This window comes from Glycine soja, chromosome 10 (assembly GCF_004193775.1).
Source record: "Glycine soja cultivar W05 chromosome 10, ASM419377v2, whole genome shotgun sequence".
NCBI classification, from domain to species: Eukaryota; Viridiplantae; Streptophyta; class Magnoliopsida; order Fabales; family Fabaceae; genus Glycine; species Glycine soja.
The window spans coordinates 2,541,528-2,567,466 of NC_041011.1; the positions used below are offsets into that span (position 1 = coordinate 2,541,528).

The following is a 25,939-nucleotide window of genomic DNA, read 5'->3' on the forward strand; positions in this document are numbered from 1 at the left end:
CTATCTGGTGTGCCAGCATACTCGTACTGTATGTTAATATATGATAGTATTAATTACTTTAATTTTTTACACCACAAAAGTATATATAGTAGTTACTTTTAGCAACTGAAAAATTAATTTTTGAATAGGAAATGGTGAATGAGTAAGGCAATATGAGGCAGATTAAGGACCATTTTAGCCTAGTGGGGTTGTATTGTACTTCAATATATAGTGGCCAAGCCTTGGTAGGGCCAGAGGAAGGGGGAAACTGATGAAGTAGGTGAACAATTCAATTACTTACATGAAAAGTGCAACTCTCTTTCGGGTTGGTCCTTATGCATTATATTTCAAGCCATCTTCATCATGGGAACCAACCTTCATATTGTGGGAGAAATATATATAGGACACCATTCACGTGATTTACAGCTACCAACTTTGAATCTTTGATCCACGAAAGTCCGGCCATTAATTATTATTGTTTTATGTAAGAGATTTTTTTTTATTAAAATTGAATTTAACTTAATAAAAAAAATTAATTCAAGAGGAAACATTATTCGTCTTCTAAAAAGTATTTTAGCCATATTATTAGTTGATGTATATGTGACATTGAGTTCTTTTTTGGTAGAAATAACTTGTTAAACTGAAATAATCTATAGCCTTTGATCCATTAACTCGGTGATACACTAAACTCTGTTATAATTTGAAAGCTTTATTCACGGTGCTCTAATTAATATACTAATGTGGAGATTAGTAAGAGTTAAGAAAATAGGGAATTTTTTCTTAAAAAAAGAAAATAGGGAATTGAATCTTCAAGTACGACAAATTTTATCGGTCGTCTTAAGTAAGGAAATATAAATGAGGTATATTTTTATGACGATGGATACATTTATCAATTGCCAAAAAATAAAAAATTATTTGAACAATAATACATATTAGTTGGAAGAAATAATGCTTAAAGGCTAATATTGAAAAGAAATAAAAATAGCTATAACAACTTTTTCAAAATTTAAAAAACAAATAGGAAAAGAATCTTCTTATTTTACTTGGATTTATATCTATACAAGTCATAATTTGAAGTTGTAGTTTAAATCCACGAATTTACTGTATAAAAAAATCCACGAATTTAGATTAGAATCAATTTCATTATTCAAAACTCATTTATCTAAATTAGAATTTTTAATCCAATGCAAGTCAATGACAATACGCACTAAGTTTATAAGAAAAGATATGAATTTAGTAAAAAGAAAAATCTTTAACAACAAATAATATGAACCCAAGATCATAGTAAAAAGAAACAGACAGAAAAATTTGAACAAATGAAACACAACTACACATAAATTAGTATAGAAGTAAAATCGCAATTAAATCTAAATAAAAGATATATAGTACTAGTAGTAGTATCTTAAAATGAGGGAGTAATTAATTAAAGGAAGATAAGAATGGTCAGCTAGTATTTTGCTTTGAAGATTTTGGAAATGAGAGCCCCTTTAGGCCGCTTCTGTGGCTTCTGTATTCTATAGACTCGCTATTTTTTTTTTGTCCGTCAAAAGCATATTGTTTGCTTCGCGAAATAGAAACATAAGTGTGTCAAGTGTCAACCCCTTGTCCCCACTTGAAATTTGTGTCCCCTGTTACCCCCATTACATTACTCAACCCATTATTAATTTTTTGGTCTAAAAATACAGTGCAATTATTAAGTTTTAAGGCGAAGAATTTTATCTTATGTCAAAATTAGTACATTAAGTAGAATCAAAACCCTAACTAGCTAGTCTTTTCTTCAGTTACATTAATAGAGGAAAGAACTTTATGAAAATTTTCAAAACATATTTAATGTATGCCTTTGACAGCCAAAAATTTTAAATTTGCATGACCAAACAACCTGTCTTCCACTTCTGTCCAAAAATAATTATTGAAAAAAACCTGTCTCATATTGACAATAAAATCAAGATAAAATATATAAATAATCATCGGTTAATTTTTTAGATTAAGTTAAATTTTATCTCATAAAATATAAGATGATGATATCAGAATATATCTATTATTTATTTAAAATACTAGACGTGAGATGATGTATTAAAAAAAATTCAAATTTTATATCATTTAAAATAAAATTAAGATAAAATATATAAGTTAATAACTTTTACAAATCTAAGAATAATTTTTACAACGCAACGAATGAAAATAGTGTAGCAAAGCCAAAGGTGAAATAACACATTAACACAAATCGAAAACTAACGTGCCAAAAGCAAGTGATTTAGATTTAGATTCAAAGAAGGCATAGTTCAAACCACGAAGCACGTCTTATCGATCCGGAGAGTCTGGTAAATAATGTGATGTCTAAAAAAAGTGGGAACATGATATGAAAAAACCCTCAGAGAATCTCATCAAATTTGCCATTTTTCATAACAATATATACAAGTGCCAGGCGGCACGTTGCCAGAATGTCTTCAGGTTAAAGTTTTCGTGTCTCCCTTAGTAAAAAGAAATTCTTATCTAGACTTCATTAGCAGAAAATGTGTACCCTCAATTATTAATATTCATTAATTTGTTATCATTTTGAATACGAAAAATTCTTTTATAAAAACATTTGTATATAGCTTTTTTTATTTACTTAGCAACTATAAATATCAATGACTTATTATAAATATTAACTCTTATGTACCTTATCAATGACTTATTATAATTATGAAAAAAAAAATGTTATGAATATATATTTTAACCGATTCCAAACGAAATTAATAATATGAATAGATAAAAAAAACTTTATGTAACTGCGGCAAAGTCAAATCAGAAAAAAAAAGTATTTTCATACATGTTTCACTAAAACTCCTTACTATTTTTCAATATACTAGTGTTTCTTAATTTAGTATTTTTTCTATTTTAAAATAATTATTATTCAAAATTATTACATATCCAAATTAAAAAAAAGTCCACTACTTATTCTTAATTTTAAAAAATAGCATAATTTACTTAAGTATATTATTATTTCCCTTTAAAATACTGTTATTTCTTTTTATCTCTCTATTTTTAGTTTGTTTTGTTACGAAGCTCGTGTTCTTATTTATGTCTTTTTACAATTTAAGAAAATACTAGTACATAATTGAGGTAATTCATAAATAAATAAAATATTAAATATTAATTAAAATTGAGGTAAAAATAAATTGATAGCATCGTAGTTATGATTTTTAATAATTTAATAATTGCTCTTACGATTAAAAAATGTTGTTTTAACAACAACAAAAAAAAATCTTATAAGTACTAGGTATAGTTTGGACCGTACGAGTCGTGCTGAGATTTCCCACGGAAGAAAAGAATCCGTTTACAGCACGCTTCGAACCTGAGGATGACACGTAGGATAGTTAGTGGAGTTGTGATTCACTCTCAGCAACAGAGCGTGTAGATTAGAAGAGAGAATTTTGAAAGCCAAGTGGGGTTGGCAGAGAAAACCTAGTTTGTGTATTTTGTGTAACTAAGTCTAAAACCATTTTCAGTTAGCAAATCGTTCTTAGTTGTTTGTTGCTTTCCCATTACTTTTCCAAATTCCAAGTTCCGATTCCGAGTCTTCAACACTTCCCTTGTTTTTTGGTTTTTCTGTTCCATTTAGGTTGTGGTAAAAAAGTGAAAGTTAGAACCATGATAACAACAGTATCTTTGGCATCCCTATCTGGACTGCATTTTATATTATTGCCCGATCTATCTTTGTCATATCAGATTTTTTTAATATTACTATCATACTAGTATTAAATAAGAGTTTTTTTTATAAATAAATTTTGATTTGAATTATGTTTCACAACATATTTTAATTTTTTTTATTAATTAAAAAACTCATTTGATTATTTGATAAATATTTTTTAGTAATTTCTCAATAAATTCTGACACTTTTAAAACACTGCTTAAAATAATATTTTTTTAAATACTAGATTTAAATTTGTAACTTTTTATATTTTCTTCTATTTTTATTTTTAATATATTTATCAAATTTTCTGTTTATTTTTTTAATAAATCATTACTTCAATAATTTTATCACTAATTTTATCGAACATCTATAATTTAATAAAATAACTTTTTGACTTTCAACAAAATTTTCGATTAATTTTATGAATCATAACCTTATTAGTTTTGTGACAAATGTTTTATTATAAATGTCCTTGAAAAATTCGAACCCTTCCCTTCTTCATTTATCATTCTCTAACCCCTAGATCAAACCATATATCTCTGCTATTAAATAAGAGTTTTGTATATAACTTTCATGTTAACTATCATTATAAAGTATCTTTAAAAAATAGTACTATTAGTTTTTTTTTCTTATAAATTAAGTCACATTAATTAGTCACTCTATAATTTTAATTATTCTAATTTGTCATAATAAAATAACTATCATTTTTAATTTTAAAATTAACAAATAATTTAAAACAAATAAAAATAAATAAATTAACAGTTATCTTGATAATGGAGAAGTGGCATCCTTGTGGTGCACACAGATTTGACAACTTAAATGAGAACCATTATTATTGGTCCGTTGGTCCGAAAATAAATTCTCTGAAAGGATCAACATAGGTGGATGAGCAAAGCACTTTGGCACGTCCTTTTCTTTCTATTGCATCGCTATAACAGTTTATGTCATTCTTTATTAGAACTACTTTTCAAAATCCTCACATGAAATATTCTACAACATGGCAATGCCAAAAAGGAGTGCGATTACAAGATTTATTAAGCATGGGCCAAATTCACCGATTCATCATACAACAAACATTGACGGAAAAGGTGTTGATGTTGCCCAAAGAATCATTCCCGAATCGGAATGAAAGTAAAAGAAAAAATAAAAGGGGTCATAATTTGGAATTTGGGTACAAAAATAATGACTTGCTGATAAAAGCCAATAAAGCAATGTATGTTGTGCGCATTTCCTTCTTTCCTTTTGGTTGCAACTTTCATCTTAACAATCAGAAAAAGAAAACACTACAACATGTTGAAAACAAAGCCATAATAAAATTTTACCCATAAGCTTTAATGGTCCTCGGTGAAATCATTAGCTGCCACGAGAAAAGAAGCTTCATATACGTCAGAACTTGCACATATCTTTTCTAACACAAGCAATGAGTACCCTTCACAGCGGTAATTCTTTTTATGTTTCTGCAACACATGCACCAAAGAATGAATAAGAAAATTACATGGTTTATTCCTAGCTGAGTTGTAACAAAAGTAAAGTATAAATAAAAATACTACTTTACCTCATTTTAATCAGAATTGAGATGGTATTTTACATTTGAGTCAGACAGTGATTAATTAGTCTGCCAAAAAAGATTATTCAGTTTCTGTGGTTGTGTGCAAAATCAAACCCTGCAGCTGCAATAAAGAGGTATGGAGTAGATTTAGGGAAAAATCAAAAAATAAAAATAATTACAGAGAAGCCGAGAAAAGGAGAGAAGGGAAAGGACAACCTTAATTGGGAGTGTGAGAGTAACAGAATGTTTACATCACCATTGGGGCTAGAATTCCCCAGAGCATTGCCCACCTACAATAACAATAGTGGGGGACCAAACTACGGATAAGAATAAGTCATGCAAGAGATCTCAACCAAAAACTTTATTAGGAAGGAAGGCACAGTCAAATGCATTGCTGTCAAGAAATCTATGAACTAAATAATATTCCATGAACTTATGAAAACTGAGTGCCAAAAAGTTTGAAATGAATATAGCCAAGAACAGACAATCTAAGTATTTTTTTTTCCATGAAATGGATCCCCAATGCTTTAACCAGTTTTATCAATTACATAAAACATGCTTCTAGGAAAATGTTATGTATTTAAAGATGAGTATGTGGAGAATTTGTAGCATGTCTTCAATGAATTTTTTAATTGTAGGAAGCATAGCATACTTGGTGACAAAGTAGAGTTTGATTCTTTTGTAAAATGTGAATGACATTCAAGCAAGACAGAAATTACCTTGTATCGTACACTTTGCTACTTCAGATTCTTCAATTGGTCAGGTTGATCAGACGGAATATGCATTATTATAGCATTCATCAGAAGAAACTCAAATCAGTGTAACTGTAACCGTGTGAATGAGGCAACAACTCTTCCACTTCAATCCTTGAACTGGAGCAGCTAGAGCATTTTTTGATTCGGTTACGGCTAACAGACTCAACTTCTGCCAGAAACATGCTATAAACTGGTCTATGATCTGAGAATCTTGACTCCCCACGAACGTACGATAATTGGCGGAGGCCTCTTCCATACCACAAGATACGATCACACCTTCATGAACAAAGATTTGGATTAGATTCACATAAACAATGACATGGTACTAGATCCAAATAATGTAGGACATTTCTTATGATAATGGCATTATTCATATGTCTCCTCTCTTTTCCATTTATGTATTCATTGATACAGGTGATTATTAGCATAAAAGAAGAATACCATGCTGGAGTTCTTCTCTTTTGTTTTGACTGTCTTTCATCGCCTGCATATCTATCTGAATTGTTTGAATACTTGTATGTGGGAGGGAAATATATTTTCCCCTCATTCCATCCTTCAAAGACTCGACCTTGTCTCCGCTCTATATGTAGCTGAAAGAAGAAGCTATGAAATGGTTAGGATGATATTATATATAATTTAAGAAAAGAAGCTACACTCTAACAAGTTGTAAGGAAAGTATCATGCCTGGTCATTCTCCAACAGAACCTTCCAATTATGCATCTCAACAAGAGCCTTTGCTGCACGGTAAGAAAGGGCTATCCGGTAATTTAAATCCCCCAGCCAAATTATTCGACTACACCAATTAAACCACAAGTTTAGGTCTTGGCCAGGGTAAAACTTAAGACTTAGGACTGCATTTTATTTAGTTTCACGATCTCTAAGCATCAGTTGCTAGTAAAGATTCAAGGAAAAGAGATGAAGGGCTTACTCATGATCCAGAATTGTCTGAGGAGAACTCTCATCTCCCATGTCTTGAACTCGGGGAAACCTTGTCTTTCTGAGAATCTCCATTACATCTGAATTCCTCCTTAGTTCATCACCTTCCTTTTGTCCAGAAGTCAAATGACTACAGATGAAGCAAAAGCTTGTTTGGTGCAAAGACATGCTAATTGATATTGAACCCTGGAAAACTAAAGAGAATGAGAATGCGGTCTCCAGGTTCACAATAAACTCTTCTCATAAAAAAATATATACATCAAATTAAAAAATTACCTTGTTTCCAAGATATCCCATTAATCCTCTGCCAACACAAGACACTTTCATATTGTGAACATCATCTCTTATATCACTTTTCACCCAAACTGTTAGAAATATTCCAACCATTTGCTTACTAGCAACCAAACAGTATCTTGACTGTCCTGTCTGTCTAAATCTATCCTCCATAGAGAAGCAACCTCTATATATCATTGGTGAATAATGTGTTACAACTGGGGAGTCACCAGGGCCATTTTCATCATCCGAGGAAGCCCATCTATAACAGGGGTCATAGTCACTTGGCCTGTGACCAAACATCATTCTATCACATACACTGAGACGACGATCAAGGCATGCTTGTGGTAGTGACATGTCATTGTCCATTCTCATACTATGACTCAAGGATTGGAATGACCGGCGATGGAAGAAAGAGGTCGTCTTCTGCCTCATTGATCCCTCAAAATCAGCATCTAACTCTACAATAGGGTCAGGGAGCGGTGAAGTAGTGTGGCATTCACCGCTTGTTCCAGGAAGACTGTTTAGGGTCTTCCTAATAAGAGATAGCCACTTTCTGGCAGGGCCATTATCTTCTGTGCCCAAAACATTGCCAGCATTGAGAGGTACAATTTCTTGAAACCTGAGTGCAAGAAAAGTCAAACTAGTTCACACTTGAACTGTATATGGTGAAAGGAGAGAATATACAACACACTATACAAATACAATGAGAAATTTACCCAAGAACATAGATATCAGCAGGAGGAGAAGAGTGAAGCCAATCTTCCAGACTCAAATAACTTGGAGGTGATTTTCCAGCTACATTCCAAGTGGCAGCAAAGATTCTGTATGCAGGAGAAAAGAATAACTCAATAGAATAATAATTATTCTGAATCTGACTACACCAATAATTAAGCACAACAATGTACAGTAACATGAAGCATACCTATAGTTATGCACATCTGTAACCGGAGCTGCATCACGGTCAATTCTACCTCGCCGCATTCTATCTGAGTGTCTCCTCTTTGCTCTCTCTGCATTAAAATATAAATTATCTCTCCGAGAGACATAGTAGGAGACAAAAACAAGGGGGGGAAGCCAAAACAGAAAATTTCTGAAATGTATCGGTACTGAACCTGTTTTGCTTCTCTTGATAGTGTCTTCCTCCCTCTGTGAACAGTTCCTCCACTCTTGATTGACACCTGAAAAAGAAAACCATAAAGTTAATAAAGTCACACTCTTTCCACTGTAAATTTTATCAAACCACAGAATGAATCAAACACACAAACCAGAAAAAAAAATTATAACAAAAGATGAAAACCAAGGAAGGAGGAAAACAACGAGCTGAAGAGTTCAGATCTTTGCTTTTTAGTTGCAGACTCGTTCAAACAAAAACTGTTACACGAAGACAACCCAAGTTCCAGAAGAAGAAGAAGAATGGAAGTTTGTTTATTATTCAGAACACAGAAAACTTATGAGGGCAAGAGAAATCTGATTCAAACAAAACCAATCCTCATCTTTAATTACAATAAAATCATGAGAAAATTGACCAATCACCTGCGTAGAGGACATCATCTGCCTGAAAGTCCTCGTTTTTGCTTTTAATGTTGAACCACTTCTTGACCAACGTTTTGGGCCATGAAAGCTTCAGAGAGAAAGAACAACAACAGAGAGATTAAGCAATGGCAGAAGCAGAACACAAATGCAAAGGAATCTGAAGGGTAGAGCCATTCAAACCTTGCTTTTCTTCGAGTTGTCATCTCTCATTGTTGGGACAACTTCATAAAGCCTTCTGAATTAACAACAGAAAACAACCCAATCCAATAATAACCTTTCCTTGTTGAAGAGAAGCTCGAGTATAATAATAATAAAGACAAGAGGAAGAGGCTCAGGACCCTAAGAACATGGGTTTCGTTTCACTTTAATTTTTGGTTCTGTTTATTAAAAGGGAAGAAAAAGACATAATAACGGGATGGTTGATCAAACATGAAAGCACTCACTCGGTAAATGGGAGAGGATAGGAACACAACAAAGTGGGGGAAACAGGGCACTCCTCTGTTTCTTAGGTAACGTTGAGGGAACAGAGGAAATCCCAGTTTGTCACCATTTTAGGCAATGTGGTACAAATAAAAAAAAAAAAAACACTCACTCACATGGTCGTGTTTTTGGAGAGGATGAAAATCCAAGGGAAGAAAGAAAGCGCAGATGGGACAACCCCCCCTGATATGTTATAAGAACTATAAGAGATTATGAGGCACAATGTGCTAGTTTGAGAGAGAGAGAGAGAGAGAGATTCTCTCTTGCAAAACCAAACCAAACCTCGTTATGGGTACAGAGCAAAATATCGAATTTGAAGGGAGGGAATAAAGTGAAGCAAGCTTCGCTCTCTCTCGAGGCCTTTTACCCCAAATCCAAGGCTAAACCAAGCTTAGGAACTTGGAGACACTAGAGAGAAGCAATGGTTATATTGGTCTCTCTCAGACACACACACATTTTCTATCTAAAATAAACTAAAAATGTGCATTTTCACTCTACTAACTTAAAGTTAGGTTTGATCTTATTGTGCCAAACTCCAGCAGTGGTACTAGCAACAGTATCACATCACTTCCTTACATTGTCTTTCTTCCAGCAGATAAAAAAGCGGTTAAAGGGAGAAAAGTTAAAGAGGTGGATGTAATGTTGAGGCTTGCTTTGTTTTGTTTTCCGTTTAATTTTCTCTTGTTTTGTTTATTGTTTGTTGGAATCATTTGCATTGCACAAATATTCCTTTTGACTGTGACTGTGTCTATGCATATTTGTTGCATACATTATATACTTTTGCATATATTATATACTTAGTCACTGTCGAACTTGAAAGTCGAAACGATCCTTTTGGATTTAATTTTCCTATTTTGACAAATATATACACACTTTTACATGCGTATGAAATCTTGACTTTGTTTATAGTTTTTTAAGTGTACAAAAGCCTACTAGAAGTGTGATTTAGCTGGTCACCCAATATGAAAAAGAAGGAACTACTCTACCACTTTGGGTAAAATAATAGATAATGTCATTGACATGCTATTTTATTATATCTTTTTATTATTAAATAAATTTTAATTTCATTTCATTTGCTTATACTTAAATTTACTATTATTTAATAAAATTTATCTAATAATAAATTATATATTAAATAAATACTACTATCGTTTCTCTCTACCTAAAATATAATTAGTGTATAAGCCTTCTTATTTTTGCAAGGCTGGAATCTTGGATGGTATGTTTGGTGATTGAAAGAAAACAGGAAAAGTACTCCTGATTACAGGGTCCCAATTTGCAATTTGGTTTTTGATGTCGTACAACATAAAAATCAATGCCTTTGATAAATTTATAACAAGATTTATTTTATTTTATTTTTGAAACTATTCTAGATTGGTTCAAGAGCTCATTATCAACTCAGAGTATGAACCAATCTGTTCACTTAGTTTGTGATTTGAACACTTCCAAAATCAAACGCCTGCTTCCTGTTACATTGATCATGTCAAAATTCTAGAATATGTTGGCTCTCGTGTTGTCTGCATTACAGGCACAGTTAAAGAGGTTCATGGAGATCAATTTGCATCACTTAATAGTAGTTCATTAATTCACAACATAGCTCTATAAATGCAAGTCATAACTTCAGTTCAGAATTTGTGTGTGTTTTTTCTCTCGCTTAGGTTGGCATAATTGATAAAAGATATTCGGAAAAGACCTCAAATTTTTTTTAGTACTAATATATTTCAAAAAAAAATTATTGTAAAATTATATTTGAAAATAAATTTTAAATAAAATAATGATAATTTTAATAAACTATTTTATGAGTAAATAAAATGCTTCATTTTTAAATTTGTTTTAGGCTTTTCAAGTCCTTAAGCTACCCCTAATTTTGTTTAATGAATAACTTTTCTTAAGAAAATTTTGTTGTATTTAAGAGTTAATTGACTCATTGAATAATCTTAAATGAGTAAAATTATTTGTGATTTTAGGTGAATTTTTATTGACAATTTAAACATGTCATACCTAATAATATTTAAAGTATTCTTATATTTTATAATATTTCTAAGAGAGAGTTTCTTTGTCGCCTATATCATTTGAGAGAAATAATATTATTATATGAAGAAAAAATTAACAAATAATTTAGACATTATCATATGCATAATATATTATTCTAGTTGCATTGCTTTTTAGTATAACTATTTCAAATGGAGTTAGATTTGACTCAATTCCAATTACTAGTTAATGGAGAAAATTGTCATGTTTTCTAATATTACTTTTAACATATTTTTAAATTACATAAAACATATTAACAATAACAATATATTTTAGTTTTTTTTACAATAATAACAACGAGAATTAAACCTAAATTCTCATATATATATATATATATATATATATATATATATATATATTATTTAAAATCCTCCACTAAGTCGATCCTAATGAATAATATATTGTAGTGTCCTAATGAATTTTGAGTTTTGTTTTTAATCAATTTTGGTGCGTGTTAAATAAAATTATTTTTAGAAAGAATATGTTTTAAAACATACTACTATTTATTTTGAGAACAAGTTTCATTTGAATAAATATATAATAAAATTACTTATAATTACAAATAAAAATAAATAAATATTAATAATATCTAACCATACAAAATTATGACAAATGTGTATGCTGCAGGCACATTAATAATTAAGAAAGTACAAATAAAATTATTAAATTTTTATCTTTTAAATAATTAAAAAAATTAATAAAATATACTAAATATCTTTTAAACACTTATTAAGAGTATTATACATAAATGGCTTAAATACATTTTTTCCTTTAATTTAGAGGTTTTTTCATTTTCGATATTGTAATTTTTTTTCTTTTCATTTTAGTTATTGTAAAATATATATATTATTCCTAAAGTATTTTAAATAAAATTTTTATTGTTTAAAACATTTTTTACCGTTAAAAGTGTTATCAAAACACTTCAAGAAAAAAAACAAAAAAAAACATATTTTACAAGAATCAAAATGTAAAAAAAATTTACAAAGTCAAAATTAAAAAAACACTAAATTATAAAAACCAAAAATATGTGTAACTCTCCATAAATTTATCCCTTCAAACCACGTTGAGGCAAAATTATCAAAACGTTGCTTGTCTCTCGACGTATGCTTACGGTGTTCAGGGTACATAGATCACAACCAAACAAATGATGTCTGAGGGCCAAAATGAAGCTTTAAACCAAAAAATCCCAAACATGCCTTTACAGAAAAGAAATTTTTACCAAGACATGGGGTCTTGTATTAAGTACTTTACATTTGCACATGGAATGCGTTGATGTAATGTAAGTATTATAAGTTTGCTTTGTGTGACGCGTTGTTCAATGAACTAGTGGTTCACACTTCGCATAAATATAGGATCTTGGTAGACCACTGGGGTGTTCGTAAACCTATTTCATCTCAAACAAATAGTGAGTTGACACCCATTATGTTATTTACTAACAAATAAAGAGAGAGAAACAAAAATACAGATATAATAAATTTTTTAATATGATAAAAATATTAAATAATATTTAAAATATTAAAATATTTATATACCATTATTCTTAATTTTATCATCCTTCTTAACCCATGCGATCTCATTGGGTATTATGAAATGAAGCTATATTTTAATGGATTAAGCAATTAAGTGCTATCTTGATGGTCTAATATTAGTAACGTGGCACATATGGGAGATCGTGTCTGCAATTCCTCATATCTTAATATTCTCATTTTTCAACGATCTTTTCTTTTAGCAATCAATTATGTTCAAATTGCTGAGGTAACAGGTAACTTGTCGGATTTGGTATTCACTATTCAAAGGAGGAGTGGTCAAATATTTATCGGTTTTATATTAAATATTTTAAATTTTATCAAATTTTGTAATGCATTGTAAAGATTTTATGCGCACAAATTATATAAACTAAACTGATTCATATGATAGTATATGATAGTAAGTACTATTAAATTAATTTTTCAAAACAATTATTAAATTAAATGATTATATACAGTAAAAAAAAATTCACCAAAAAAAAATACAGTAAATCTTAATCATTTATTAATATAAATAATTATATGCATCTACTAAAAAAATGTCATTATAATAATCGTTGTTAGTTAAACTAATATTTCAAGAATTAGGAAGGAAAAGATTATTAAACTAACAGGTTACGCAAAGCTCAGCAAATTTTAGGTCAATCTCCCACTATTTGTCGTATAAACCTAAATCTTAGCCCTCCAATTATTCATACGTCATCAAGACTTGTCCAGTGGTTGTCGCAAAACAAACCAACCATCGTATTGTGTTTTAGTGGTCTGAATGGATAGGGAAAAAAATAGAGGGGAGAATGAATAACAGCGTGGGAATTCATTAGATGAGTTTCTATAGTGTCAAATCTTAACAGCCTAGCCTAAATTAATTAGCATGAGATTGTTATAATTTAATTAGTTAGTAGTATTAAATATTTAGAAGGGAAATTTTATCTTTCAAAAGGATTTTTATCTATCTAAAACAATATTATCTCTTGTTAAATTACCATACCAGAATATATATAGTTAATAGCAAACCAGAAAATATATATTAATAGTCTGTGATACAAATCCCTCAATTTTGAGTTTGCTTAATTCAGTTGTTAATTAAGAATCATTCGCCAGATACTATGTTCCAAGGCAGGGGAAAACATTTCATTTGGGTTTAAAGGTCTTAATAATTTACACTTGTTGACCGAAAACAACAAATTGAATATGACAGATGCAAGATTTCTATGATTTGGTTTTATCCCCTCTTCATACGCTCACAATTAAGAACAAATGGGGTCCCAATCTAAACGTTTACTTCAATTTGGATATTCTAAAATGAATCGTGAAAGTTTGTGGCTGCCTTCAGAGTTAAAAAAAAATTGGAATCTGCCATCCACCAGGGAGACTATACTTGTTTATCTCTACGATTCCTAATTAGGTGTTTTTCCTTCTCCCTTTTATGAGAGATTCCATTTCCACACAAGGACGGATGCAGAAAACATAAAAGGGACTCAAAAATAAATAATTAAAATTAAATTATATTTTTCTTCCTTATAAAATTAATAAAGTTTATTTTTTATTCTTGAAATTTATTTTGTTACTTTTTTTATTTGAAGTCATGTTTGGATGACTTTGGTATTTGTCTACTGAAAATTACTTCCCTTTCTCTTCTCCCACACCGTGCTCCTTCCTCCGATCTTGTCTCACCCCGGCTTCCACTAGCTCGCAACGGCGGCGCCGTCGCTCTCAGTCGCCGCAACCACCGCTTCCGTCGCTTGGAACGATCCTTCCACTATCTTCGCTCCCTCCGATGCTTCTCGTGCCCCATTCTGAACGTCCTCCGCAAACACTCACCTCCGACATCACCACCAGCAGTCAGATCCAAACCCAAAACGCCCAAATCCGGTTCCAATTACAATTCCCTGTTTCTGGGCATTTGGCCATGGACGATGATTTTTGCTGGGTCGATTATTCCATTTGATTGGGGTGATCTCACTTTGATGAACTACAATGACTTCACGTGAATAGAGATTTTTAACTTCGATTACAAAATTAGCAAAATTCCTTTCTTTTTGTTTTGGAATATCCCACCGTTACGGTGTGGATTTCCTTCTCTGCCTCTGATTTTTTCTATTTGGTATTTGTTATTTTTGTCAATTGTTTTGGTCGTCCGTTTTCATAGGAGTTTCATGATTTGTTGCTCATAATTGATAATGTCACAATAAATGGAGACATTTGGTCATATAATTCAGTTTTTCCTTCTTTTTTTGTGTCACATAATGGATTTATGTTATGTCTTTGTTTGTAGGTTTGAGACATGAGATTTGCTAGTCAGTTATATTTTTGAGGTACAGACTTTTCCAAGAGTTGCTATAAATTAGAGAAACATAGAAATGAATGAATGTAGTAATAAATTTGCACACATTTTCATAATTCCTTAGAACAGTTTAGATCTTTTCTTCTGCAAAATTTGGGTACTGCATAAGGTTTGGCAGTGCCCATGAATGCCACAACAGCTGAACCCCCCAACTATATATCTAATTCCATAACATTTCAGCTTTGTTCGAGTATGAAAGAGGGGTTTAAAAGATAAGATTGTGCAAAAAGATCCATTCTTGCTTTTTTTTTTTTCAATTTGTGATAATTTTTAACCGTTTTAATTTTTTATTCAATTTTTGGTGATTTTTAATTCTCATGAATTATATAAATTTATAAGAAAAAAATAACAAAATGAGTTTGGAATCATGCAAACTTAACTTCAGACAATCATTATAATTTTATAAAAACGAAAAATATATTTTAACTTATAATTAATTATATTAACTAATAAATATTGTCATATGATGAGTATTTTAAAGTATTATATATATATATATATATATATATATATATATATATATATATAACTATAAAATAAATTTATATTATATTGACGGTTTAAATCTGATGCAAGTCTTTTGTTTTGACTTACATGCTCCAATTATGAATAGATCTTATCCTTTAATATTTAGTTATTCTTTTTTAATTCTCCATAAATGTTTATAACTAATGTTAAAAGAGTCCATTTTCAAATCAATAGTAATAGCTGTACAAACAAATGTTCCAACCAATTTAACCAGTAAGTGTTTTTTAAGACAGTACTTAGACTGTCCTCAGACTGCATGAATTGCCATGTGGTTCTCACACCGCAGCTATTAAGTTATCCATTAAAAGAAATATATATTGGGTAAAATGAATCAACACCAAATCATTTATTTTCATAATATACTACTAGTATTAGTTTGTCATGACATTTCTTATATTGAACATAACATCTTCATACCATTTTCTTTTTAGTTATTGAACAACCATTACATTTTTTAAGGACAAAATTTAATTATTTCAGATCATTAACGCATGCCACATATAGCAATGTGAGACGTTAATAATTATCAGCATCATCCTTTTGTTTCTATAAAATGCATGTAAGAATAAGAACTCAACACAAATTTATTCATAAAATTGTCCTTAGCTAATCAGAAACTTATTGACCTTTTTGGGTGTTTTCCATCCAATTTTATTTCGAGTTGGACAAGAAAATGGTAGATATATAGGTTAACGAGGCAGTCAAAGGATGCATTGCATCTTTAATTGCATGTACATTGGCCAAAGTATCTTCTACTCTAGGGTACGTGGAATATGGTGTTTCTTTCTGTTTTTTTGCTTTTTCATATTTGAAGCATCCCTTATTAAGCCACCATTCCCTTTTCTCCCACACTGTCTTCCTAACCATTTGATTTGAAGGTGTCCATTGGGCCATTTATTTTTTGTTTTTTAGTTTTCTTTTTCTCTTATTTGGTCGAAATCTTTTAAATGGGTATTTTTATCCCCTTGTCCTTTTTTCTTCATAATCTGGCAAATGACAGGTACGCCTCTATGCCTATCGTACATGTGTACTTACTGACGGGACATCTAGGCTTTAAATGTCCAAACAGCACTTACCCAAATACGTAGTTGTCTACACTACAAAATACGAATACAAATAATAATTACTCATATTAGACTTGGATAAGAATAGGATAATTAAATGCATATTTATTTATTTGAAATCAAAGAAGAAAATACAATATAAGTTTTACAAGTCATCGCCCCCTTATACTTTTTCTTTTATTGGACAATATGCTCAATCATGGAGGGCATCCCTTGAACGACCACAAAACAATTCTCTTGTGTCTCAAGCCTCGTCGATATACGTTAATAATAGAAAGAGGACAACAAATGTTCAGTTATAATCATATCATAGGACACTATATTTTAGCACACATAGGATCCCACTCATCATTTGTCAATTTTTGGGAACGTAATACATGCATGCCGTGGAGCAAAAACCTAGAGCAAACCTAGCCTTAAGTCTTAATTCATATCTTACGTGGGGCCTTTGTTTTTTTCTTTTTCAAACTCCTTGCTAGTACTATTTTACATTCAAAAAGATTGGTTAAGAAATCAATAAATAGAAAATTTTATTAAAATTATGCTAAAGTTGTATTGGAAATTATACTGTTACGTTCTTCAATAAAATTATTTTACTTGTAATTCCTTAATCAGTGTCTTTAAGGTACTCTTGCTATTTTTTCTTTAAAAAATTATGATCAATAAACACCCACTTTTTTAATCAGTACTATTTTAAATTTGTGGTAGGAGGAAAAAGAGGATAGTTGTTGGTGTTGGAAGCAGAAAAAAAATGTTGAAAATGAAATGAAAGGATATGATATAGGCCAACATCCATCCAAGTGACAAAACATAGCAGCAGTGAAGCAAGGCAGGAAGAAAACCAGAACACGATAGGAGCAATGAAATGATCAAATGCTTTTTTAAGCTAAAATTATGAACAAGTGGATCATTGGGGTTGTTGCCAACACAAGTTACAGAAAATTGTTACAATATTGTGTGAAAACAATGTTCAGACAGGAACAAATATTTTAGTTGATTTGACTCTATTTATTGGTGGGAGAACTAAAGGAAAAGGCTGATATATATTGATGTGAAACTTTTCACGTTGGGGTAGAAAAAAAAAAAGAGAAGATTTTCACGCAAACTTCTCTAGCTATGGTTGAGACTCGAGTCCCTTTCCTCATTTCATTGAACTAGCAACTAGGCAAAAGATCTTGTCATTGTCTTTCATATAACATTTTCCAAGCTTTTATTTGTCATTTATTATTATTATTATTATTAAGACCAATGGGCCATTTCAAGTTTTCAACTTTTGTACCCTCTTGACACTTCACAACGGAAGCGGCCCCTTCTTAAAGGCAAATTAAATCTTGCAATTGTTTATATCACATACTTGTTTTCCCATATATCTTAAAATTTCACAAAACTGGCTCGGCCCTTAAGGTATAATTACGACCTGAAAACATGACATAGCACGAAGGTATAATTATCTGCTGAAAACATGACATAGCACGAAGATCAGGGACTACAACTGGCATAGATTTTGGTCAATTACGACCTGATTTGGCAAGTGACACTCTAGCCAAAAGTACTTCAATCCTCCCATTCCCCATAAAATAATATGAATTAATTTAAATACACTTACAATAAAAAGTTTTTTTCTTTACAGTATCATCTAATAATAATAGATTATTATATATGATAATACTGTGGAGGACAAATTCTGACATAATAGTAAAGTTATACCTTGATTGGTTATGAATTCAAATATGACAATAGTTAGGTTGCGTATAATGACCTTCTCTCATATCTTTGCACAATGAAAATGACTTCTAGTTAGTTAATTTCTAATTGTAAAAATCATTATATTTACCATGCATAGAAATTAAATTCAAGTGTTACAACTAGGTGCATTTGTCTTTGTTCGGTTCTTCCAGACACTCAATATACACAAGAAAGCACATTTTTTACCCAGGAACGTATTGTTCTCTCAAAGTGATGGTTATCTAAATACTATCAATATTTATATTTAAATCGTTCTACATTTTTTGTATTGTTTTTAGTTCCTTTTTAGTTACTCTCGTGCTTTTGATATCTGTTTCAGCCACTCCATTGTTCATACAGAACATATACAAGAATTTGCAATCCAGCAACTTTCTCCGGTCAACAACATGAATTTTTTTTTAAAAAAATGAAAGCTAGTAGTTTCAATCGCACACAAGTCATGCTCTTTAGAGTTTTCGTTCCTCACAAGGACTCAATTTGAAAAAACCAGCTTTATGGTGTCCTTTTCTTTTCACCCCAGTTGTCACTGTTTTTGGACCCAACAGTACTCATTGGCATTCTATTTTTACATTTTCGAGATATTGCAATACACACATTCCATTTGTTCTCTAAATTTATTTTGGTAGCAATTTGATACGGTGGAACTCCCAACTTAAATATGTGAAAATAAACGCAATTATGGCTGGTCCAGAATTGACAAGAATTTTTCTACAACTCAACATATTGCTTGTCTCAATCAAAGTTACGAGGCAGATTGATCATTAAAGGCATTATGTACCAACATGTTATTTTGAATTACACATCTCTTTCATGGACGGTATGGACAACTTAAATTTTGTGAATAATCTTAATAACGACTTACAACCACCAAAATTATAGGAAATACCAACCAAACAATATGGAGGAACATCAACGCATAGATGCAGAAGTTCACTTCTCTACATCAGAGGGAAGAAATAATATTTTGTATTCATCTATACTATATAAATTGCAGCATGTATTGATGAACATCAGCACAAAGTATCATAAGAATAAAGAGCAGCCAATAACTAACACTTGTAAAAACAATATTCAGTCATGTTTGGCTGGAGTCTAGAAACTTCACAATCGTACAAAATGAAGAATAAATGAACGTATTTTATCTTGAACTAAAGTATAATAGGTCCTGTCAAAAGTATTGCCAACCATACATTAATTGAGGGACAAATATTGCATATTTTAATTGCAGGACCACTTTCATTCTCTAGAAATATTATCCACATGCAGTCACATGGGTGTGACTTGTAAGACTAAAACCAGGAGGGACGAAAATCACTGAGAAATAACTGGCACAAGGAACACGATTGTCCCAAGGAGACATGCGAGCAAAAACCAATACTAGGTACTGGTACAAAAAGGAAGGCCAAGGCAGTCTGATTTGTATGAAGTTAGCGAAAGAAGAAATGAACTAGATCTTATGAATGTAAATGCAATATCATAATCATAAAAATAGAAAGCATTGAAAGACTTAAGAGTACAATCTTCTAAGTAAATATTTCTTAATACAAACTTAAGATAGCAAATTCCTCTGAATATAGGCAACCGATTAAATTTTACAAAGCAGAACAAGATGAATTCCCTAAAGCATATAATGTGGCTGGTTGATAGAAACCCACCTTCCTAGCCTAAAACACACGATATTATGTTTAAATGGAATGTAACTTAAACTTTTAGGTATTATGTTCATAGACAAATTACATCAATAACATTCATTTGTCTACCAACTACAACATAGGCCCTTTTACCACAGTAAGGAAAACAAAATCATATAAGAATCATCCAACCGTGGCCTTCTTTGTCACACTGCCACAAGTCAAACAAGAAATATAACAACAGAGAACTATATATCGAAAAAATATCTTAGTGCGTGTTTGAATTTAGATTGAATCATCCAAAATTGTGTTAAAATATCAGCTAAAGAGAATTAAAGTAAATGTTCACATGTTTGATCTCAAGTTACAAATTTGATTCTAGGTCAAAATATTTTAAACTGAAGCAATTTTAGGTAGTTTTTGTAATAGATAAAAAAATGATACTGAATTGTACTAATAACATGCTTTTAGAATATAAACATCCAAATATATTTCACTTCATCTCAAAATTAATTTTGTAATCACTCGCCTAAAGATTTAACTTCAAAGTAAAGGCGGGTTCATACCCTGAGCCAGTTTGTTCAATGTGGATGGCCACTGCTTTAAGACTAGTGGTATGAAGCAAGTATTCAATCCATCTGTAGAGGGAGATTATGGTGTCAGCAAATGATCAGTTGTTCATTACTTATGTATGATCAATAGAAAGCATATTACAACTCTATATTAGTCTTTGGTGGCTCATTATAATCTTAGACAACTTGACTCAACTAGCATGAGAATGTAGGTTAAGTCTCTCTGTCTAATCTTCTTTGGACTAGAAACCAAAGGCAATTTAACAGACTTCATTTTTCCCATACACCAAATTATCAATATATATCACGAAAGATTCAACAAAGTTTTACATTAGTTGTCAACTTTACATAACCCTCATATTATCAAATATTGAGAAGGGCTATATAACCATATAAGAATTCAAATTGAAATAATGAGAATTTTCAGTGTTTGAAAGTATGGCAGCAAGTTTTCTCCTACATTCTCTCCTTTCCCCTTCTCTCATTTTGACCCAAGAACAGTTGAAGTAAGCCTAAGCAGGTATTGTTGTTCACATCCATAGAATAAAAGTATTCTGTTTTTGGCTTTCTTTTAGCATTAACCTATAACCATGCTCCTAAATATTAAAACCTTAATTTATTCTTTTTCATCTCTAGCCTTAATATTTACTGCTTCTTGATAATTCCAGTCCAGTAACTAATATCTAAAATCCCACTTAATTGTTTTGTGAATGTCAATCTTACCAACCTGAAGATTTTATTTTACTTCTTCAAACCTAGAACTTCATATGAACAAACTTTGGGACCATAGGACCATATAGGCTTGTTACGCGTGCCTACGAGTCTTCACCCAAATACATTGTTGAAGACTGACGAACAAGAAGCAAGGACATAATATCAAAAGCAACCGTGAAATTTATTTGTGAAGAGAGAAAGTGAAAATTCAAAAGTATTTCCAATAGCATTTTGCTTCTTTTAATTGTGTTCTAAGCACATTAATAAGTAAAAACAAACCATAACATGCATAAAAGAGGTGAAAAAGATAGTTAGATTCTATGGAGAATTGGAGATCACTCCAAGACAAATCGTAATGAAGTAGACAAACAAGTAGTAATTCTCTTGATTTCCTCAATAATCAGTTGCATATAAATCAGGAGCGAGGAGAAAGGGACTAGTTGAATTACCACATGCATTGAAAGAAGAGCTCTTTCAAAGAACATGGAAATCAAATGATTTGTCTTGTGGTAGAGTTGAAGTTGAAATGAAGATGAAGCCAAAGTTTATAGGACCTACACAAAAATAGACATGCTAGTATTTTTCAATACGATATATATAAGTTAGGTAAAAATAACAGGGACCAGTGGCCAGTGGTCCTAAGGAGATGTGAAAAGCAAATGTACACACCAACTGCATTGGTAAATATTTGATGTTTTTCAAGCACCGTGAATAAGGAAAATTAAAAATATTATACAGTCTTTATTAATTTCTACATAATACATAGTTTACATAGTTGAGTGTTATTAAATTTTTTCATAAATTAAAAAATATAAGTTTATGCAGTTTATGTAAAATTGGTCAGGACCATGACTATGTGGTAGTCTTAAACTACCTGATAATTTCCCATGAATAAGGCCACAATTATACAACTTACCAATTGCATAAGAAAGAATTTGTTTAATAGAATTTTGCAATTTTGATTTTAAATTAATTGTTTTTAATATAATTAATTTTGAAATGAATTGCTTTATCATTTTATTTTAAAATGAAGTCAGTGATAAAATTTAGTAGAAATTTTTTATAGAGTAACATAAAAGTTACTTAAAATTACTTTAAAAAAAACAATTCTAAATCTGAAATTAATTCTTCGATATAGAACCAACCATGTAAATATTTACATAAAATTTAGTATTTAAACATAATTTTACACAAAGAACATAGGAATTGAATGGGGTAGAGGCATACAAGTACTTACCCTTGTTTGGTAGCCAGCTGCATAGTGGGCTTTGGTCCGCTCCAAATCGATATTTTGGTTATGCTCGGTGAAGCGCTACAACTAGTTTTTAATTTTTTTTAATAGTTGAAATTTTTTTTTATTATTCGATAAATAATTTTTTAAAGTAATTTTTAGTATTTTTTAAAAAATTAGCTTAGTAGATTTTAGATTTTTATATTTTCTTATTTTTTATCTTTAATATATTTATAAAAAAAATTATCATCATTTTTAAATAAATTATTATTTTATTATTTTTTTGTCACTTTATATTATTTTAGTTATTTCAATAATTAATTTTATCAAATATTTATAATTAAATAAAAAATCTTTTAACTTTCAATTAATTTTATCGAGCATAACCAAAATTCATCTCTTCCCATTCTAATAACTTGTTTTCTTTTATATGTATAATTTTTAACATTAGGACAATGAATATAAAATTTAAAGCAAATTTTCATTAAAGAAAGTAATATTTGATATTATTAATATATAGTTATTGTAATTTTTAATAATAAAAAGTTTGTATTTAATATTTTCTATTTTAAAAATATCAGGTAACTTTTTTTTGGTGAATAAATATCATGTAATTGTAGTATTTATATACATTATAACTCAATGTTTTCTATTTTAAATTTAAAACAGTAAATAATTATAAACCAGTTGGTAATATTTCTAAACTAATTTTTTAATTAAATAAAATTTCTTAGAAGTTTAAAATCTATAAGGGGGGGGACGTAATTATTTTGATTATGTAGTGGAGAGTCCTAATCCCAAATTCGTAGCTGAGAAATCCCTAAAAACTAAAAAGGGTTTTCAGTTTTGTTTTGTAGCAGAGAAGAACGTAATCATAATCCAAATTCCAATTCCAAAACGAGCCACCAACAACAACCCAACTGGTGTCGCTCTGTCAGTTCACTTTCCTCGGTACTGTATCTGTTTCTCTTCTCAGCTTTTATGCTTTCTTTTTCCTTTCGTTTTTCCCCCATTTTCCCAAAATTCATGACCGTCTAATTCCCTATTGTTACAGCAGCACGCGCATGTTTAGTTCTCTGTTTTTGTACATTTCGGAATAAAAACAAAATCATGGGTCTGTCCGCGTCTCTGACGGCAACCTCAGCTCCTAATAATTATTCATCACCTTTTTTTTTCTTTTCTTTTTAAATAAATATCAAATTTTTATGCTGATATTGAAACTGTTGTTGTTTCTGTTGAGCGATATTTGAGCATGGCATCTTTCCCTGTGTTTATTTGCAGAGTAGCATTGTTGGGGCTTGAACCAACCCCTTGTTTTATTCGTAGTCATTGAGCTGTGGCATTGTTTGTGTGTATTAGCAGTGTTTGGTTCGTACTATGAAGAGGACTATGCCATGGAGTGATGACGATGAGTCATCGTCTTCACATTCAGATTCTGAATGTGATAGTGAAACTGGAGGGGGAAATTCCAAAGGTATTATCCTCTTTTCTCTGTCTAGTTGTTTTTATGACTCTGCTGATTGCTCTCAAGTTTGATTTATTCAATGTGAAAGTTATACATTTTTATTGTGTTAAAATTTGCTTATTTTGTATAACTTGACAAATTTACTCTCTTGAATTGAACAATGGATGTACATGGGTGCTTATTGTGTTATGTCCCACATTTTTTGTATTTTGTTCTGTCGGTAGTTTGGATTATCTTTCCTGTTGTTGTTACAGCTATTTTCTTCATGTCTAGACTCTAGATTGTGGGTTGATGCTCATACTAGCTATGAAACTTTGGCATTGATAGTTCCTTTGAGTGTTGATGCGGAATTATGAATATTGCCGATGTAGATTCAGTTGTTGAGGACTTAAACCCATCCCCAACTTGAGTTAGTGCATGTCTGCAAGATAGTTCCTGAGCACTATACAGTTGCTGATAGACAAAGGCTAAATGTTTGGATTAAAGTTGGGAAAGTACTTCTGCAAATTCTAATACAAAAAATGAAGAAAGAATTTTTTGCTTAGGGAGTAAAAATACTTTTGAGCTCTCACAACTGAAATCCAAACATGTACAAACTACAAAATCTTTGGGAGGAGGATGTATTTCTATTACCTAATGTTTACAAACACCAATTTGGCACCCCCATCTCTCGCTTTTTGTTACATTATCATTTCCCTCTTCTATTTCTTTATCCCTAGGTGTTGATGGGTGGAGTGTCCACAAAACATTACTCTTATCAATCAGAGGAGTTGATTCGGATTTCTATACATTGCACAAGCATAAAAAAGATTGACTGATTTAAATATACAATTAACTATATGAACTTTATGTCTTCGCTGAATTTCTTGAAAGAGTTTCTTTAGCATATAGAATAGACATTTTCCAGCAAACAAAAATGAGAATACCAGGACTACTAAACTAAACCTCCATTCACAATATTTTATCCTGACTTTACTCCATATTTGGTGCCATGGTGTTAGTTCACGAAAATAATCCATATTGCCATATCTTCACACACTCAGTTGCCTTTTCAGTTTGACATCTTGACATTTGTCTCCCTAATTTTATTGCTGTTTAATTTTATGAAATTTATGTCTACAGGTAAATCTAGAAAGCAGACAACTAAGAAAAGTGGTCTAATTGACTTTGAAGCTCTGAAGCGACACGGTTATAGAGGTGGACCTTCAGTCCTAAAAGTACCCGCACCCAAAGAGGATGACTCGAAGAAAAATTGGTCGTGGTCCACTGGAAAAGAAAAGCATGTAGACAAGGAAATTGAAGAATCATATGAAGAGCGAAAGAAAACAAGAGAGGCTATTTCCCTAGGAGAGGAGCTGCCAGCTGCTCTGACTTGGAATGACAAGAAGAATCTTTCTTTCTCTCAGAAGGAAAAGAGGAAGAGAGAGCTGGGTCAAGCTAGCAGAGGCAAAAATTATGTTGAAGAAGAGAAGAGGTTGTTGAGAGAGAATGGAATCTATTCTGGTTTTGATGCTTAAGTTGATATGCCAGCCTAGATAGAATGTCCTTCATCTTGTACAAAGGCATTGCCTCATTTTCTTGTACTGAAAAGACTTGGTTATAACTTGTAATTGTGGTTTCAAATTTGACACATGAATTGGGGGAGAATCTACAATGGTCTCAACTCAACTTAATGACTGAGCTTAATTAAGCCCCTTTTTTTGTTGTAGGAAAAAAAAAGCTTTTGGAGGAATTGCTTCCGATGTTTAATGTATTTAGATGAGGTGACTTTTGAACCAATGCAAATTCCTCATTCAAATACAACCTTATGAAATTATGTATTTATATATAAGGAGAATAGCAATTTCCTAAAAATATTACGAAGCTTTTATTGTGATTAGTGGTTTTTATAATTTATAATGTG

At 31.0% G+C, this 25,939-nt stretch overlaps 2 protein-coding genes across 5 annotated transcripts; one reads left to right on the forward strand and one right to left on the reverse strand.

Annotated features, from left to right (window-relative positions):
* Positions 1-4,599: 4,599 nt before the first annotated feature.
* On the reverse strand, positions 4,600-9,738 carry LOC114370394 (type I inositol polyphosphate 5-phosphatase 4-like). 2 transcript variants are annotated; one of them, XM_028327732.1, is made up of 13 exons: positions 8,885-9,738; positions 8,705-8,792; positions 8,284-8,349; positions 8,094-8,181; positions 7,888-7,992; positions 7,172-7,790; positions 6,888-7,081; positions 6,644-6,752; positions 6,401-6,549; positions 5,924-6,235; positions 5,421-5,494; positions 5,211-5,325; positions 4,600-5,112 (listed from the first exon to the last, which is right to left on the reverse strand). In XM_028327732.1, the coding sequence occupies exons 1-10, from the start codon at positions 8,912-8,914 to the stop codon at positions 6,004-6,006; spliced, it is 1,680 nt and encodes a 559-aa protein (XP_028183533.1). In that variant the 5' UTR covers positions 8,915-9,738; the 3' UTR covers positions 4,600-5,112; positions 5,211-5,325; positions 5,421-5,494; positions 5,924-6,003. The 2 variants fall into 2 exon arrangements, with proteins under 2 accessions (XP_028183533.1, XP_028183534.1); XM_028327733.1 differs by having other exon boundaries at positions 4,610-5,112; positions 5,211-5,319.
* Positions 9,739-23,348: 13,610 nt separating this feature from the next.
* On the forward strand, positions 23,349-25,836 carry LOC114370031. Of its 3 annotated transcripts, none has more exons than XM_028327323.1 (3): positions 23,349-23,522; positions 23,853-24,045; positions 25,159-25,836. In XM_028327323.1, exons 2-3 carry the CDS (start codon positions 23,949-23,951, stop codon positions 25,551-25,553), a joined length of 492 nt encoding a protein of 163 aa, XP_028183124.1. In that variant the 5' UTR covers positions 23,349-23,522; positions 23,853-23,948; the 3' UTR covers positions 25,554-25,836. The 3 variants fall into 3 exon arrangements, with proteins under 3 accessions (XP_028183124.1, XP_028183123.1, XP_028183125.1); XM_028327322.1 differs by having other exon boundaries at positions 23,934-24,045; XM_028327324.1 differs by lacking the exon at positions 23,349-23,522 and adding an exon at positions 23,530-23,685 and having other exon boundaries at positions 23,934-24,045.
* Positions 25,837-25,939: the final 103 nt, after the last annotated feature.

Excerpts from the sequence above, each read along its gene's own strand:
- LOC114370394 (XM_028327732.1), bottom strand. The coding sequence starts at position 8,914 with ATGAGAGATGACAACTCGAAGAAAAGCAAG. Across the intron at positions 7,791-7,887 it reads GCTGATATCTATGTTCTTGG|GTTTCAAGAAATTGTACCTC; the intron begins GTAAATTTCTCA and ends TCTTGCACTCAG. Across the intron at positions 6,550-6,643 it reads TTCTGTTGGAGAATGACCAG|CTACATATAGAGCGGAGACA; the intron begins GCATGATACTTT and ends TTCTTCTTTCAG.
- LOC114370031 (XM_028327323.1), top strand. The coding sequence starts at position 23,949 with ATGAAGAGGACTATGCCATGGAGTGATGACGATGAGTCATCGTCTTCA. Across the intron at positions 24,046-25,158 it reads TGGAGGGGGAAATTCCAAAG|GTAAATCTAGAAAGCAGACA; the intron begins GTATTATCCTCT and ends TTATGTCTACAG.